This window comes from Antechinus flavipes, chromosome 3, assembly GCF_016432865.1.
Source record: "Antechinus flavipes isolate AdamAnt ecotype Samford, QLD, Australia chromosome 3, AdamAnt_v2, whole genome shotgun sequence".
NCBI lineage: Eukaryota > Metazoa > Chordata > Mammalia > Dasyuromorphia > Dasyuridae > Antechinus > Antechinus flavipes.
The window spans coordinates 481,744,725-481,760,337 of NC_067400.1; the positions used below are offsets into that span (position 1 = coordinate 481,744,725).

At 36.0% G+C, this 15,613-nt stretch overlaps 2 protein-coding genes across 2 annotated transcripts; both read right to left on the minus strand.

Moving 5' to 3' along the window:
• Positions 1-1,020: 1,020 nt before the first annotated feature.
• On the minus strand, positions 1,021-5,588 carry PANX3 (pannexin 3). The gene is made up of 4 exons (XM_051991259.1): positions 5,408-5,588; positions 4,242-4,384; positions 2,149-2,363; positions 1,021-1,714 (listed from the first exon to the last, which is right to left on the minus strand). The coding sequence occupies exons 1-4, from the start codon at positions 5,586-5,588 to the stop codon at positions 1,075-1,077; spliced, it is 1,179 nt and encodes a 392-aa protein (XP_051847219.1). The 3' UTR covers positions 1,021-1,074.
• A 2,980-nt stretch (positions 5,589-8,568) lies between these two features.
• On the minus strand, positions 8,569-9,525 carry LOC127558030 (olfactory receptor 151-like). The gene has a single exon (XM_051991260.1). The coding sequence runs from the start codon at positions 9,496-9,498 to the stop codon at positions 8,569-8,571; it is 930 nt and encodes a 309-aa protein (XP_051847220.1). The 5' UTR covers positions 9,499-9,525.
• Positions 9,526-15,613: the final 6,088 nt, after the last annotated feature.

The following is a 15,613-nucleotide window of genomic DNA, read 5'->3' on the forward strand; positions in this document are numbered from 1 at the left end:
AGGGCTACTACTACATTCTCCCAAGGTAGAAGGCCCTTGAGCTGCCTAAGCAGGGGAAAATCAGCGCAGGTTAGAAAAACAGACCAAGTTAAAACTTCCATGCCAATAAGTAGCAGGATTGAGCTATGTATAACAAACCATTGTGCTGCTACCTGGATAAAATTGGCCATCTCTAAACAAGAAGTTTCTTGGAAGGAACTCAGTACCAACAGTTTATTATTCTTTTTTAATAGTGATTGTTTTGTTACTATGGCCTTCCCAATGTATAGTTGTACAGAATTATTTTCAATGACATCTCTCCAGGAAGAGATGTGGAATCCAATTCATGGTTCTGGCCTTAGTGTTGTAAATCTCTAGTTGAGATAATGAAAAGTTATTTGTAATCCTTAAAACATTATACATGTATGAAGGTGAGTGATAGTGATGATGAAAAGGAGGAGATAATACATTTTTTTAAACCTAATTAAGATGATAGGGAACTATATAATTCTTGCCTTTTTCTAAATTTTTCATTTTGGCCTAGGTTCTGCCTGCCTCAATCACTAAGGGCAGCTTTGGAGACAGATTGGGCTCTGCTTGCAGATTCCCTTCACCATCATCTATTTTCCAAAACATGATGGACAAATTCTTATGATGGCAGGAATTTTTGAGGAGTTGAGTCACTACTGTAAAAAGTCACTATTTATTGGCTAAATGTCCATTTAATCTTTGGCCTGTTAGGATTTTGCATCTGGATAAGAACCATGGAACAAAAACATGAACAATGCATATATTCATAAATAGTTCCATGCCCCTTCTTTCTCACTGTTTTAATTGGACCTTTATCCTTAGCTTATTGCTTATTAAGATCCAAAAACACTGTGGTGCAAGTCATCATTTTTTAATGCCTAACATTATGGTTTTACCTAGAAATGAAATTTTTTGGGTTATAATGGACTTGATCCCCAAAGGTCTTTCCAATTTTAAAACATACAAACAGTATGTGTTCAGAGATTCTCTGTTCAATAACAATGACAACAATTGAGGGGCATTGTTCTTTTTTTCCATCAGAATTCTTATTCTGCATGTCTGTGACTATGGGTGATCATCAAATGCCTTGGATGTAAGATGTTTAGGTTTTGAGGGCTCTAAGCCAGCCAACAAGGTCATGAAATCTACAACTGTGTCAATATGGTGCTTTTGACTGGTTGTGTCTTTCAATACACATAAAACACTCAACCAGCTGAAAGAGATGAGCTCAGAGATGTTGGCACGAAGAAAAAGAAGGATCACATTGAGATCGTTGATAGGGCAGCCCAGCATTTTTCTACTGAGTAGATCAAAAGCTGGTAGCATCTCATAGATAGAGAGTAGTCGCTTATCCCACTGACATAGTCGTGTCAGATTGTACATTATCACTGGTACCAGGATTAAGTACACTGCTGCACTGGAAAAGCTGATCATCTGGAAGATGGAAAGAGAGGTCAGCCTGCATGTAATCAGATCTGGGACATGAATCTCATCCCTTAGCAGCCCCATTTTGATAGAACAGCTAAACTCCTCTTGGAAGAAGATATTCAGGTGGAAGTATCCGAGATACAAGCAAGTGATTGAAATGAAGAGGAGCAAGAGGGAATTCCTTAGGAGGTAGATAGCCACCAGGATGTGTGATCGCTGCTTACAGGCAAGGTATCTCTCTAGCAGAGGGAACTCAAAATATCGTTCTTTCCGAGCCCTTGGGGGAAAGAGAGAAAAATGAAAAAAATGCAGAATTAGCAAGCATGTTCAGTGGTTGATTTTGAAAAGCTTTTTAAATCCCTGCCCAATGAAAACCAAATAGTGATAGTAGGAGAATGAGAGTCTGAAAAGGTTCATTGCACTCAATAATGTATTCTTTGAGCTGGAGTTATTATTTTGATCCCTTTTTCAAACTTCTCTATTTCTATCGAGGGAGGGCATCATCATTTTTCTCCTTTTAGGTGGATTAATGATATGAGGTGTTAAGTATTTTGAATTCTTGGAAAAGAAGGTCGAGTAGAAAATGAGGTGATTTTAATTGCATGGATGCCAAACTATCTCTAGGCCATTTCTCCTACTCTCATTGGAACTTAGACAGACTTTCAGGAAAGAATATATGAGAATAGTATATAGGTGGGACAACAAACTCACTTCTCTAGCTCCTCCCAGAAATCATCAGGGTCAGAACTCTTCTGACGGATCTTTAGCATGTGCTGTACCAAACGGATAGAGCGGTTATAAGACTTGTCCAGTTCACTGATAATGAATAGAAGGTCAGAGCTGAGAGATGGAGCAGCCACATAATTCCATAGTAGAGTTGGTAGGTACATGATTACAGCCAGAGCCAAGAGGGAATAGGGGAGAACCTGCAGGGTGATAGTGCAATTCAGTGATTATTGGGAGTAAAGCAAAAATTCTCAGTGTTATGAGATAGTTTTTTTTTTTTTTTTAAGAAAGAGAGCATTGTCTCCCTGTGCAGCGGGAGAACTGTTCGGTTCTGCAAATATGCATTGTATCTAGGATATACTGCAACATATTTAACATATATAGGACTGCTTGCCATCTTGGGGGGGGGGAGGGAGGGAGGGGAAAAAATGAAACATAAGTGATTGCAAGGGATAATGCTGTGTAAAAATTATCCTGGCATGGATTCTGTCAATACAAAGTTATTATTAAATAAAATTAAATTTTCAAAAAAAAAATAAAAATAAAAAAAAAATAAAGAAAGAGAACATTGAAGGGATGAATATTTCTATTCCCCCTTCCTATATCAAGGGTATAAATGACAGCATAAATTGTGAGCCAACTCAGACCCAAGGACTGATGCTATCTCTTAGCAGGGCCAAGGTCAGTGACTCTCAACAAGATTAAGGAAATCCCCTGATCACCAACTAGGCTAGTAATTTTCAAGAATGGACAAATTCTACTATCAGGGAAAGGAAAGTGAAAGATATTTCCATAAGCAGAACTAAGTGCCAGAGTTTTGCAGAGTTGATAGCACAATACTAGGAAAAGAGGTGTCAGCATCTGCAATCTCCTCCTTTCCCTTTCTGTGATCTCAGTCCCTCCCCTTCCCTCCTGCCCCAATTCTCCATATTACTAAACATTAAGATTCTATTCATTTTTCAAAGCTGAATTCACTATAGTCAGAGAGTCCCAGACTTTCCTTGTTGAAAGAGATTTAGAAATGTTTTATCAGAACTAAAATCCTTTCCACAACACTTCCTTTTATGAAATCTTTCATGATTATTCCAAACTATACTATTATCTCCATTTTCTGTATGCTCATGTATGTGTGTTCATACCATGACATCTAACATTCAACAACATATGGTCTTTAATTCATTTCTGGGCATTCCATGTGTGTGTCTTGTTTTCCCAACTAGGATATAAGTCTCAAGTGAACTTTATAACATTTAATCAATGGTGGGTACATAATAGACTTGGTAATTGGTTAGTAATTGTAAATTACTGATTCATAGCTTCTCACTATATTAGAGGGAAATGACTGGACCTCAAACCACTCTTGGAAGAGAGTGAAAACAGTGAAAAAGAAACTTATCTTTACTATAATTGAAGAACTTTTTTTTTTAATTAAAAAAAGGGACACACTTTTTCAGTGCTACTTCATGAGGTGAAAGAGGATTAGAAATGGTGGTCCAGAGCCTTCTCTAACTAGCTTGCTAGAGCCCATTTTAAAAATTTCAGTTTGATTGGTTATATCTCAGAAGTTACAAATTAGGGCTTGATCTATTGTTTTACTGATTATTTAGATTTAAGAATATGTTAATAATGTAAAAAATCTTAAAAGTGCATGTACATATTATTTTTTCCTCAGTCTGATTGTTAAATGTTTATTGCTTATATTGCTTTATAAACACTGCTTGAACTGTGTAGTAAAAAGCTCAGGGAATGAAGTCATCACCTGACGTTAGGTCTAGTGACTATAAGATAATAAAAATAAACAACAATAAGTATTGGCATTTATATAACGCTTTTAAGATGTGCAAAGTGCTTACATCCATTATCTCATTTGATACTTACTAAATCCTGTTTAGAATCCCACAGATTCCTATTATAGTTAAGAGGTTTCTTTAATACAGTCCCTGGTTTTGTATGAATATCAGTATTACGGCATCTTGGTGGATTTATAAACACAATCACATAGGATGTTAAGCATAGCTTTTTTCACCTATCTACCTAACAATTGGTCCAGGCAATGATTATGCCTGGATTCACTGTACCTTGTGGGTCCAGAGGGATTTTGTCTTATAATTTCCAGCAGCATCCCATTCATGATGCACCAGGGAGTCCCAACAGGAACTGTCCACATAGCTAGCCTGCCTGATGGTGAAGTTACTGGGAGAAAAGCAACTGATCCGAGAACCTGGAAACAGAAAAAGTATTGAAATGATATTAAATTACACAGTGGAAACCTAGTAAATGATGTTCTCTGAGAACCACTCTTTATTTCTTTATCATTTCTATGCTTATCTTCCTAATTTCCTTCTAGTTCAATAATCATTTATTAAAACAAATTTATTTTTTCAAATAACAAAAATCTTATTTTCCCCACCTCCTCTTCCTTCACCTTGAAACAAGAGAAGAGAAAACTTTTGCAACTAATATCCATAATCAAGTAAAACAAATTGCCACATAGGTCATGCCCAAAAAATAATGTCTCATTTCTGCACCATTCTGTTAAAAATGATCATAATCAGTCTTGTAGGATCATGATTGGTTATTGGACTGATCAGAATTCTTCATTTATTCTAAGTTGTTTGTCTTAATGATCCATAAGCATTTATTAAGTACTGACAATGTACCTCTTAGAACAGACTGTCACATTCCTAGAATTCTGACTCCAAAATTGGAGGGGCAAGGTGGTTGTAGTGGTTGCAAAAGATTCTAATTTTGTATTTTACTATAATTTCCTAAAGCATATCTGCTTGTTTTGTAAATGGAGAAACTGAGGCAAAGTGAAGTCAGATACCCTTGTTAGAGTGGAGAGTGAAATAGTTCAATTCCTGCCTCAGGCACTTACTAGTTATAAGACCCATTTAATCCCTCTCCATCTTAGTTTCCTCTAATGTAAAAATGGGGATAATACCTCATAGAATTGCAGGGGGAGGATCAGTTAACATATGTAAAAAGTTTTGCTAATCCTAAAAGCCCTGTATATATATTAGTTATTACTATACCACAGAAATGTATCAGGACTAGGAAGAGAACTCAGGCATCTCAAGTCTTACCAGTTTTAACTTTTTTTGTTAAATGGGAAAAACAAACCAACCAGGCAGAGTAGGAAAATGACATTGGTGTAAAGGAAAGGGAAGAGATGCAGGGTTCCAGCAGAGAGAAGAAAATATTTCCCTTCTTCCTACAGCTCTTGGAAGAGATGATAGCTTACCAGTGGAGAACTCCTGGGCAAACGCCAAGGACATCAGCAATAGGGGGAAGCCCACAGTCACAAACTTGATAATTCGATCGATGGGCAGCTCCAGGCGCAGCCCCTTGAGGTGTGGGCCCCGTCGATCCGGCAGCAGGGCATCTGAGAGCATGTACTCCGCCGCAGTGCGTGCAAGGGACATGATGTTCTTGAATGGGGGGCCTGCAGAGCCGTAGGGAGAGAAACGCAAGGGTAGAGGGAGCAGAAGGAAGCTGGTGCTTCAGAGCCTACAAGGCTCTGAGCAGAGTGAGTCGGCAGACCAGGAATGAACTGGGCCAGGAGCAAGGTATAGGTTTCTGTAAATAACTGGTGGGGACCCAGCTTAGCCCAATACCCAGCTAATTAGAGGGAGGCTTGAGGCTTGGGTGTGCCCCTAAGGATGGAAGATCAGAACAGAATAACCATCTTTTCCCACTGTGGCTGTCCTGAATCTGGGTGGGACCCTGTGGCTTTATGCTGGCCTCTCATTAATGAGTTATTTTTTGCTGGGCTGCTGGGGATCGGGTAGAGAGGTGGGGATGATGAAGAGCTAAATGGCCAATCCCCATCCTCTGTGTAACTGGGGTGGAATTTGGATGGCATTTGTTTTAAATGTGTTGACCACCCTCATTTTGTGGTTTAGGGTGGAGATGGAGCTCTTAGGCTCAGCTAGAATTGGGTATCCCATGTCCATAGTCTGTTTTATCCCAAAGATAAGTTAAGTTTGGGTTTTGTAATCCTCTCCTAGTCCAATCCTGCTGCATTTGACATTAAAACTACCATTTTCTCTTTGACTTTTCTGTTGTATCTTTAATTTCTTATTTCAATATTTCAAAGATCTATGATTATTTTCCCCTTGTGATACATATTGAAAGTTATTATGGATGAAATATTTACTATCCTATGAACAGTCTGGTAACGAACTTCTGTGAAATAGACTAATATTCAGATGGCAATTCAAAGGGATAACTAACCTAGAAAGAATGTAATTGAAGGAATTATGGAAATAGAAAATTTTGATTGAGAATGAGAAAAAAAACCAGGGATATTCTTTGAGAGAAAACACAGATAGGGAGAAGAATGATTGTATACTTCTTTTTTGGTTAAGCCAAGTTAATACACATTTATTAATTATTTTGTGTCAAGCACTGTGTTAAATTCTGGGGATACAAAGTAAGGTAAAAAATTCCCTTTCCCCCCCCAAAGCAAATAAAAACTCCAATCCCCAAAAAACATTGCTATCACAGTTTAATGGAGGAAACAACATGCAAACAACTTTGTGCAGGCAAGATAAATTGTAGACAATCTCAAAGGGAAGGCACTAGAATTAAGAAAGTCCAGGAGAAGCTTCCTGTAGAAGGTGGCACTTTAACTGAGAATTGCTAGAAGTGAAGGAAGCCAGCAGGAAGAGAGATACATAAGGGGAACAGCCAGTGTAAAATACCAGGGATGGAGACTTGGCGTATCTTGCTCAAGGAAGAGTAAGGAAGCCAGTATCATTGGGTTAAGAGTTAGAGAAGAGTAAAAAGATTGTAAGACAGGAAGAGCAAGGTTATGCAGGGTTTTAAAAACTAAACAGGATTTAATGTTTCATCTTGGAGACAATAGGGAATCATTGATGCTTATTGAATGGGAAGTGGAGTGATACTTCTCTGGGTTGTACCTTCCCTTAAAAAAACCCCAATCTAATAATAATTTAAAGTTATTAGTAAAAAATTAAAAAAATCAATAATGATTTATCTTTAGGAACTAATAAAATAATGAACTTTTCTCTAAAGTCTAATTCTAAAGGTTTTAATTCATTACATTTACAATCTTTTTGTTGTTCAGTTGTTACTGTTGTGTCCAACTGACTTGTGTATATTTATTCTAATACTAGAAAAAATTGTACAAATTGTACATAAGCCTGATTCAAACAGAGGAGGGATGAAATTTGGGTTTGGGATGAGAATGGAAGAGGGTGGTAGAGTTTTTACTTTAATAACTTTGGAAAATATGTTATTGAGGATTTGGAAACCAAAAAGGGAAAATTGGGCAGCATGTTATTTTTGGTTGATATGCCATGTTTCATATTTACAGTTCATGACCAAAAGTCACTCCAATTTTGTTCCCTAAACTAAGACTTTCTCTTCTCCATTTTCTCCTCTTTCCATTTCTTTTCCTTTCCTTTTCCATTGGTCTTCTTTTCCTTTTTTGTTTATTTTCATTTTTTGTTTAGTCATTTTTCAGACCTGATTCTTTGTGACCTTTTTTGGGTTTTCTTAATAGAGATACTGGAGCCATTGTGCCATTTCCTTCTTCCGCTTTTTTTATAGATGAGGAAACTGAGGCAAGCAAGGTTAAATGACTTGTCCAGAATCACGTCAGATTTAAACTCAGGAAGATTCATCTTCTTGGCAGCTCACTGCTGATTTTTAAGATAGTTTACTTCAAAACCTACACAGGAAAACATGGAGTACCTTTAACCTAAACAAAACTCCTCTCACATTCTGATGTTTTCCACCTTTCTGCAGTTTGCCTGTTCTCTGTGGGTAGAAGCTGGGATGGTGACAGGTTTTTTTCTCTCCTATTATCTTGACTACAAATAAAGAATGAATGATAGCAGAGGTTCAATTCCTTAGGTGGATTTGATTCCTGCAATCATCCTAAGCAGGTTTAGGATGGTTTTGCTCAAGGTCTTTTGTCGTACAGGATTCTAACATGAAAATTGGAGATTCATTATCCTCTGCATTTTAAGGATTATAAAATGATTTTTTCCTCCTTGAATATAGAGGAAGAAAAATTCTCTTTTATACTACATTTCAGATTTTCCTCCAAATTCTAAGTTATGAAGAGATCTGAGGAATAATCACAGTTGGCAATTTATGTGACTGTTGACTTTAGTGTTTTGCTTTGCTTATTTGAAATATATTTAGAAGTGATTGGTTGAGTTCTTAAGGATTATTGTTATGCTTCTGGGGATAGAAGTGTGTCTATAGTCCTTTGCATGAGTTTTATCTTGCAGAAAAAAAATAGCCTTGGGGAGAGCTGTTCACTCTTCATCTTCATAGTTTAAATTTTCTAAGGGTTTCCTTGTTTTCCCTTGTAACAATATGTTCTTTAACTAATATGTTGAATAATAGGGAATAATGATGCTGCTTGCATCAGAACATATTTTTCCTCAAGGTTTTTTGCAAGGCAGCTTTTACCTCTTTGTTCCTCAGGCTATAGATTAGGGGGTTTAACATGGGAATCACTGTGGTGTAAAATACAGAAGCTACATTTTCTTGGGCTAGGGAACTGGCTGTTGAAGGTTTTAAATACATGAATGCAGTGGACCCATAAAATAGACCAACAGCTGCAATGTGGGAGCTGCAGGTGCTGAAGGCTTTGGACCTGCCTTCAGTGGAGCGGATGCGGAGGATGCTGGAGAGGATGAAAACATAAGAAACAAGGACTGTTAAGCTGGTTGCTATGATGTTAAATCCAGCCAAAAAGAAAATCACCATTTCAATATCATAGGTACTGGAACAGGAAAGTTTCATGAGGGGGAGGATATCACAGAAGTAATGACTGATGAGTAATTTACAATAAGACAATTTCAACATAAGGATTGTCTCTATTGTTGAACCAATGAATCCCATTATATACACTATGGCTACCAGTATGAAGCAGATATGGTGGGACATGATGACCTTATAGAGCAGTGGACTACAGATGGCTACATAACGATCATATGCCATCACTGTCAGCATGTAGCACTCAGCAATAACAAATACAAGGAAAAAATAGAGCTGAGTCATGCACCCTGGATAAGAGATTGTGTTTTTCTCCAATACAAAATTTCCTAACATCTTGGGAGTAATAACAGAAGAGTAGCAGAGATCGACAAATGACAAATTGCTGAGGAAATAGTACATGGGGGTATGAAGGTTGGAATTCAGTCCAATGAGTGTGATCATGCCCAGGTTTCCCACCATAGTGATCACATAGATTCCAAGGAACAGAAAGAAAAGAGGGAGTTGGTATTCTGTACGATCTGTTAATCCTGCAAGGATAAACTCAGTCACTGTTGACTGATTTTCTGCTGCCATTTTCTTCTAAGTAAGGATGGAGAATCTGGGAATGGAGAGAAGAACCACATTAAAGAGTGCTTCTATTGTGTGACAGAGTTGGTAGCTTAGTAGCTTATAAACCAGGATCTTACTTCCTCATTAGATCTGATTCTATTTCTCTGCAAGACATACACACACACACACACACACACACACATATATGTATATGTATTTCACTTTATGTGATAGCACACTTCATGTGCTGTCAGTGATCTATCAAAATCTTTGAAGATCTTGGCCTGTGTAAAATTTCTTCTGGTTCTGTGCCTATCTTTTCTCTCTTAGTACTTTAATTTCTCCTCCCCATTTTCCTGTGCTCTAGAATTATCCTTTCATTGTTTCATCCATTCAGCTCCCTGACTCATCCATTGCCAGAAACTTTTTTCACTGACAGGTTTTGGAAAAGAAGTATGCTGCTTATTTCAAGAGATTTCATTTGAATCTATTACCTGGGGCTTATGGGAACATAGTTAGGATTTATATAGCATGTTAAAGTTTGCAAAATGCTCTTCAAATATTATCTCACTTTATCTTCACAGTCACTCTACAAATCAGATATTATCTCATTTTACAGCTGAAGAAACTGAGGTAGACCTTGACTTGCTCATAGTCACATAGTTTGTAAGAATCTAAGGCTGGGACTTAGATTTTTTTTTTTTGATCTGTATTCAATGCATTACCTAGCTGTCATCCTTTATACCTTGCCTAACTTTGTACCTTATTTTTCTGTAATTGCAAGCGAGATAGTGAAAACAAACATGGTTGATTATGAGGTACTATATTAGAAACAATTTGACATAATATATAGAAGTCTAGCCTTGTAGTAAGGAAAAACCTAGTTTCAAATCCTGCTTATCCTAGTTGTGTGATGTGGGTAATTTATTTTCAGTGTCAGGCATTTTTCTAAAATATATCCCTGAGGATTTCATATACTTCACTACTAGAGGTAGTTTCCACTAAGAGTTTTTAAACAGATGAATATGGAGGTCTAAGCCTTTATCTGTCTACTCCTATTCCCCTACAAGTGATATATATATATATATATATATATATATATATACACACACACACACATGTATAATCTGTATATATATATACACACATGTGTGCACATATATATACATATGTGTGCACATCTATGCATATATATATATATATAGTTATACCTTTCTGTTGGAATCCTTACAAAGTGTTAAGTCATTACAATTGATAGAGACAAAAATTATCTAATTTAGCATGGTTCAGTATGATTGATCTGATCCTACAAGGAGATGTTATGGGCCAGAACTTGAAACAAGATACTAAGTGGAATTGATGGAAGCAATACTTGTGTGCTTGGGTTTGCACCTTTAAGAGTTTATACATTAGAAGTCACACATTGGAGTTCACAAGTATGGGAGGTGTGAATTCACAAAGTTATAAAGCTAACTTTGTGTATCTCCCAGCATTTGCAATTATGGGTGTGCCACAAGAAATAAAAACAGATAATGGACCTAAATCAAAAGAAAGCGGGAGATGTTGGAATCTTTACAAAGTGTTAAGTCATTGGAATTGATAGAGACAATAATTATCTAATTTAGCATGGTTCAGTATGATTGATCTGATCCTACAAGGAGATGTTATGGGCCAGAACTTGAAACAAGGTACTAAGTGGAATTGATGGAAGCAATGCTTGTGTGCTTGGGTTTGCACCTTTGAGTTTACACATTAGAGGTCACACATTGGAGTTCACACCTTTCTTAGTACTCTAACTGAATATTGAATAACTGAACAAGGTATGAATTCAGTTATGAATACTATTTTAAATCTTAATGTCAATAAATATATATGAGAGGCTTTTTTATTTAGCACTTATTATGTGCCTAGGAAATAAATGACTGTTCTATATCTGATATTATACATTGAATACCTTTCTACTCCCACTTTTTAGGAAAAATTCAAACATATGCCTAAACCTAAATTTTAAATAATTTGTTCCTGGAATTATGGGTTAGAAATTCAGTGAGCCAGAGAATATGAGAAAACGAAGTCCCCTTACCAGCCTTGTCCCTCTTATACCCATTAGATGCTAGGAAAGTAGAATTTAGTCCAGAACACCTAAATGCCTGATCAGAAGAGCTCCTTACTAGAGAAAAGAATGGGCACAGTACCTCTACCTCATGGGCACAGCAGTACTTCCTTAAAGTTATATAAGTACATGTCACTCCTGCCCATATTTTAAGCTCTTTCAGTTTTATCTTTTTGTTCCTTATGCCTGGAACACAGTGCTTAAGTAAATGCTTATTGTTTATTACTTTCCCTCATTCCTTTGGACCTAGAATCTCATTTTCCTGTTTTCAGATGCAGTTTCCTCAGAGCCTTCTTGTTGCCCTAATCTATTGAACCTACCGAGGTCCTCTATCACTGCCTTTCTCAGCTAGCACAAATGCCCAGCCTATGCCTGGTGGGTCCAATCTTAGTTAGATTACTGCTGTTCTCAGCTACCCTGGCCCTTTTTATAGCCTGAGTCTAGTCCATTTGTACCAGCGCTTGTCTAGCCCTTAGAGAAAGGGGGATCAAGAGAGAGGAGCCATGGGCTCCAAGGAGGACTACCAGCCCTGTCCTTGGCATTGGCACTGGTTTCAGGCAACTGTTCCCTTGGTGCTGTCTCTACCTTTATCACTACTGCCTTTTGAAAGTGAAGAGTTAGAAATAAAGTTGATACTTGTTGATTAGGAGAACAATTAAGCAAATTGGTATATGAATGCAAGGTACTGTAAGAAATGATGAATATAAAGAAATTTGGAGTAACATTGGAAGATTTATGTGTACTGATGCAGAGGGAAGTAAACAAAGCCAGGAAAATAATATATAAGAATTACAACAATGTAAATGTAACTATACATGAATGATTAATAATTTGAATGACCAAGAAATCTGGCCTAGAAAAAGGAATGAAAAAATTTGCCTTTCTCTGCTTCTTTGCAGATATCAGAGATTCTGGGTTAATATTGCATATACTTTTAAAGTCTATTAATATTAGTTTTATTGAATTTTTTCTCTTTTATTTTTATTCTCTCTTATAAGGGATAGCTTTCTGAGTAGAAGCGTAGGGGAGGGATATGTTCAGAAATGGAAAAAATAATGTATGAGCAAAAGATACCAATTAACTTTTTAAAAAGCTAATTCCCAAAGTAGATTTCTGATAGAATTAAGTCCTATTTTGATGAGCTTGTCTGTGACCTAAAATTTCTTCATTATTATATTGCATATTTTAATTATGTTTACTTAATGAACTTATATCCCTTTTTTCAAATAAGGATTCGTGAGAGTGTGAATTGTTGAGTAAAATCTGCCAAGATGATTTATTGCCAAAACTAAAAAACCTGAAATTTAAGAGACTTATGTAATATGTGTAAAGGAAGCATTTGTTTATGAGAAGAATATTGCTAATCCAGCCAAATCTAATATTACTTTTAGAATATCACATGTTCTAATGAACTTGCCAAATTAACCTACTTGTTATCCCCCATATAGTACATTCCAGTTTCTGTGTGTGTGTGTGTGTGTGTGTGTGTGTGTGTGTGTTTTCAGGCTGTTCCCTATGTCTGGAAGGCTCTCCTTCCTTGATTCTGCCTCTAGGAATCCCAATCTCATTCAAGAGGACTTTTCTAATTCCTTTAGTTGTCAGATCTTGTTCCTTGCTCCCAAGATTTTGAATTTATTTGATTTATATTGCATTTATTTATAGGGGATGAAATTTGTATTTCATCAGTAAAATATAATGTCCTGCAGGACAAGGATTCTATTTTTATTATTTTTGCATCCCTGGTATCTAGTACTGTGTGTAATTCATAGTAGATGCTTAATAAATATTTGTTGACTAATTGATTGAAGATAAAATCACTTGTAAAATTTTATAGAGAAACATGGTGATAATGAATTAGAAGAAATCTTTCTGCCTATGATAGAAATAGTAAAGAGAAAAAATAGATTTAGAGAAAACTTGACAGAGGCCTAATTAAGACAGATTATCCCAAGAACATTTAAGGATGGAACTGGAAAGAAGAAATAAATAGAAAATATCTGTCAGTTACTATGATAAATGATTCTATCCACCAATGATTGTAGAACCATCATATTTGGAATCTAAAATCATGGTTCCTGGTGTGCTCTATGAAGAAGTAGACATGACATTAAAAACAACAAGGATGGAAAAAGACTAAATACACATCTAGGAATGTTTTAGGTGCCACAGTTTTTAGAGCATTAATATATCTGAAAATGGGGAAAAATTTGAAAACAATCATGTATGCTATTACTTTTGAAAAGAGTAATTGAGAAAATATCTGAATTATCTCCCATATGTCTACTCTACAAAATATTTAAAGGAATGATCTAGAAGTGTAATAGTAGTTAAAGATCATTAAATGTATAGGTCTATTCAGGGGTACCTGAATAATTTGGGAATGAAGATTTTACTTAGCTTGGAGAGTCATACAAGGTATTATTGAGTAAGTACCTTTTGAGTTTGATTTTGAAGGAAGAAAAGGAAATGAAAGAAGGTCTGTTGCAGGCAGGCTTAAGATATGAGAGGAGAGGCGAGATCTGGGAACAACACATATACCAGTTTGCAAAATAAGTCTAGAAAGATAGATTGGAATCAGATTGTAGAGGACTTTGAATGTCAGACTAAATAGTTTGTATTTGATTTGGTAAATAAAAAGATCCTCTGAAAGTCCTTGGGTAGAAGAATGATCTGGTCAGATCTGTCTGTTTTATAAGACTGCTTTATCAATGATGACAAGGGATGAAGTGAAGAGGAAAGAGACTGAAGTCAGAGACCAGGTAATAATAATAGTATGAAAAGTAATAAGGATAGGTAATAAGGGAGATTAATTAAGGGAAATAATAGTGGAAATGGAGACAGGTTAAGCTCCTTGGTATACGGAAACAAAAGGGTATGAAAGTGACATAATGGAAGTAGAATTGGCATTTAGCAACCAATTGAATGTGTCAGTGAAGGATAATGAAAAATCTTTGCCTTTCCTGGATTCAAATCTTGAAACTTCAAATCTGATATCTATCTTATCTGCTCCAACCAATTTTGAGAAATCTGCTTGTGTTTCTAATTTGCAGCACTAAAAAGATGATATATGTTTGCATGATGTAGCTAAATAAGGGTAACTTTAGTTAATGAAATATCCAAATATGCCCATATCTAAGATTGGGAAAAGATTTATAGGACAAAATTGCCATTTTCTATTTTAAAAAATAGCACATTGTTCTGTATTGATAGGATCTGAGAACTTGGATTCTGGTAGATTCTTAGCTTTTTGAGAAAGCTATTGATTTCTATTCCCTGTGCCTAGCATAATAATGTCTAGTAGGTGTTTTTCCTTGAATTGTGTTCACATTAGTTGCTTAGACTTTGTCCTTAGCATTCTTTGTAGATTTGAGGTCCTAACAACTCAATGAAATATTATTTTCCCTTTTGGGGACATATTTTCTAGTTGAAATAGAGGATGGGAAATGAGAACTAGATATTGAACTGAACGGTGAATCCCTGAAAACAGGGAAAACAATTTTTTCGTTAGTGGTCTGATGGCAATTAGTATCAGTAGTGCCTGTAAAATTTTGTTAAGTCCTGAAATCCATATATAGATAATAAAATTATAAAGAAAAATTTCCTATTTTATATAAACACAAATGCTATCAGTGGTATGGACAAGTTATTGTCTTCTATAAATAAATAACTTTGTTTGCTTTGCTAATACTTGCTCCACTAAAATTCTACTTAGAGTACCACTACTTGGTATAAAGGTGACCCCGAGTTATTAAAGATTTTGCCTGGACAAGAAAAGTTTTGGTACATTTTATTAAGCTGGAGTAGTTTTGAGAGTGATGTAGTACTAGACCGTGTTTGTTTCTGTTATCTGATGAAAAACAGACTCTCATCACTAAAGTAGGTGCTGCAAATCCTAAAGATTATCTACTAAAGCATGGAGAGGTTGGGATTTATGTTGAAGTCTGCTCTCTTCAATAAAATCTGGACTCTTTTCTTGATAAGAATAAGTATGATTAAAGAATGGAAGAATTTAGTAGCAAACATTTT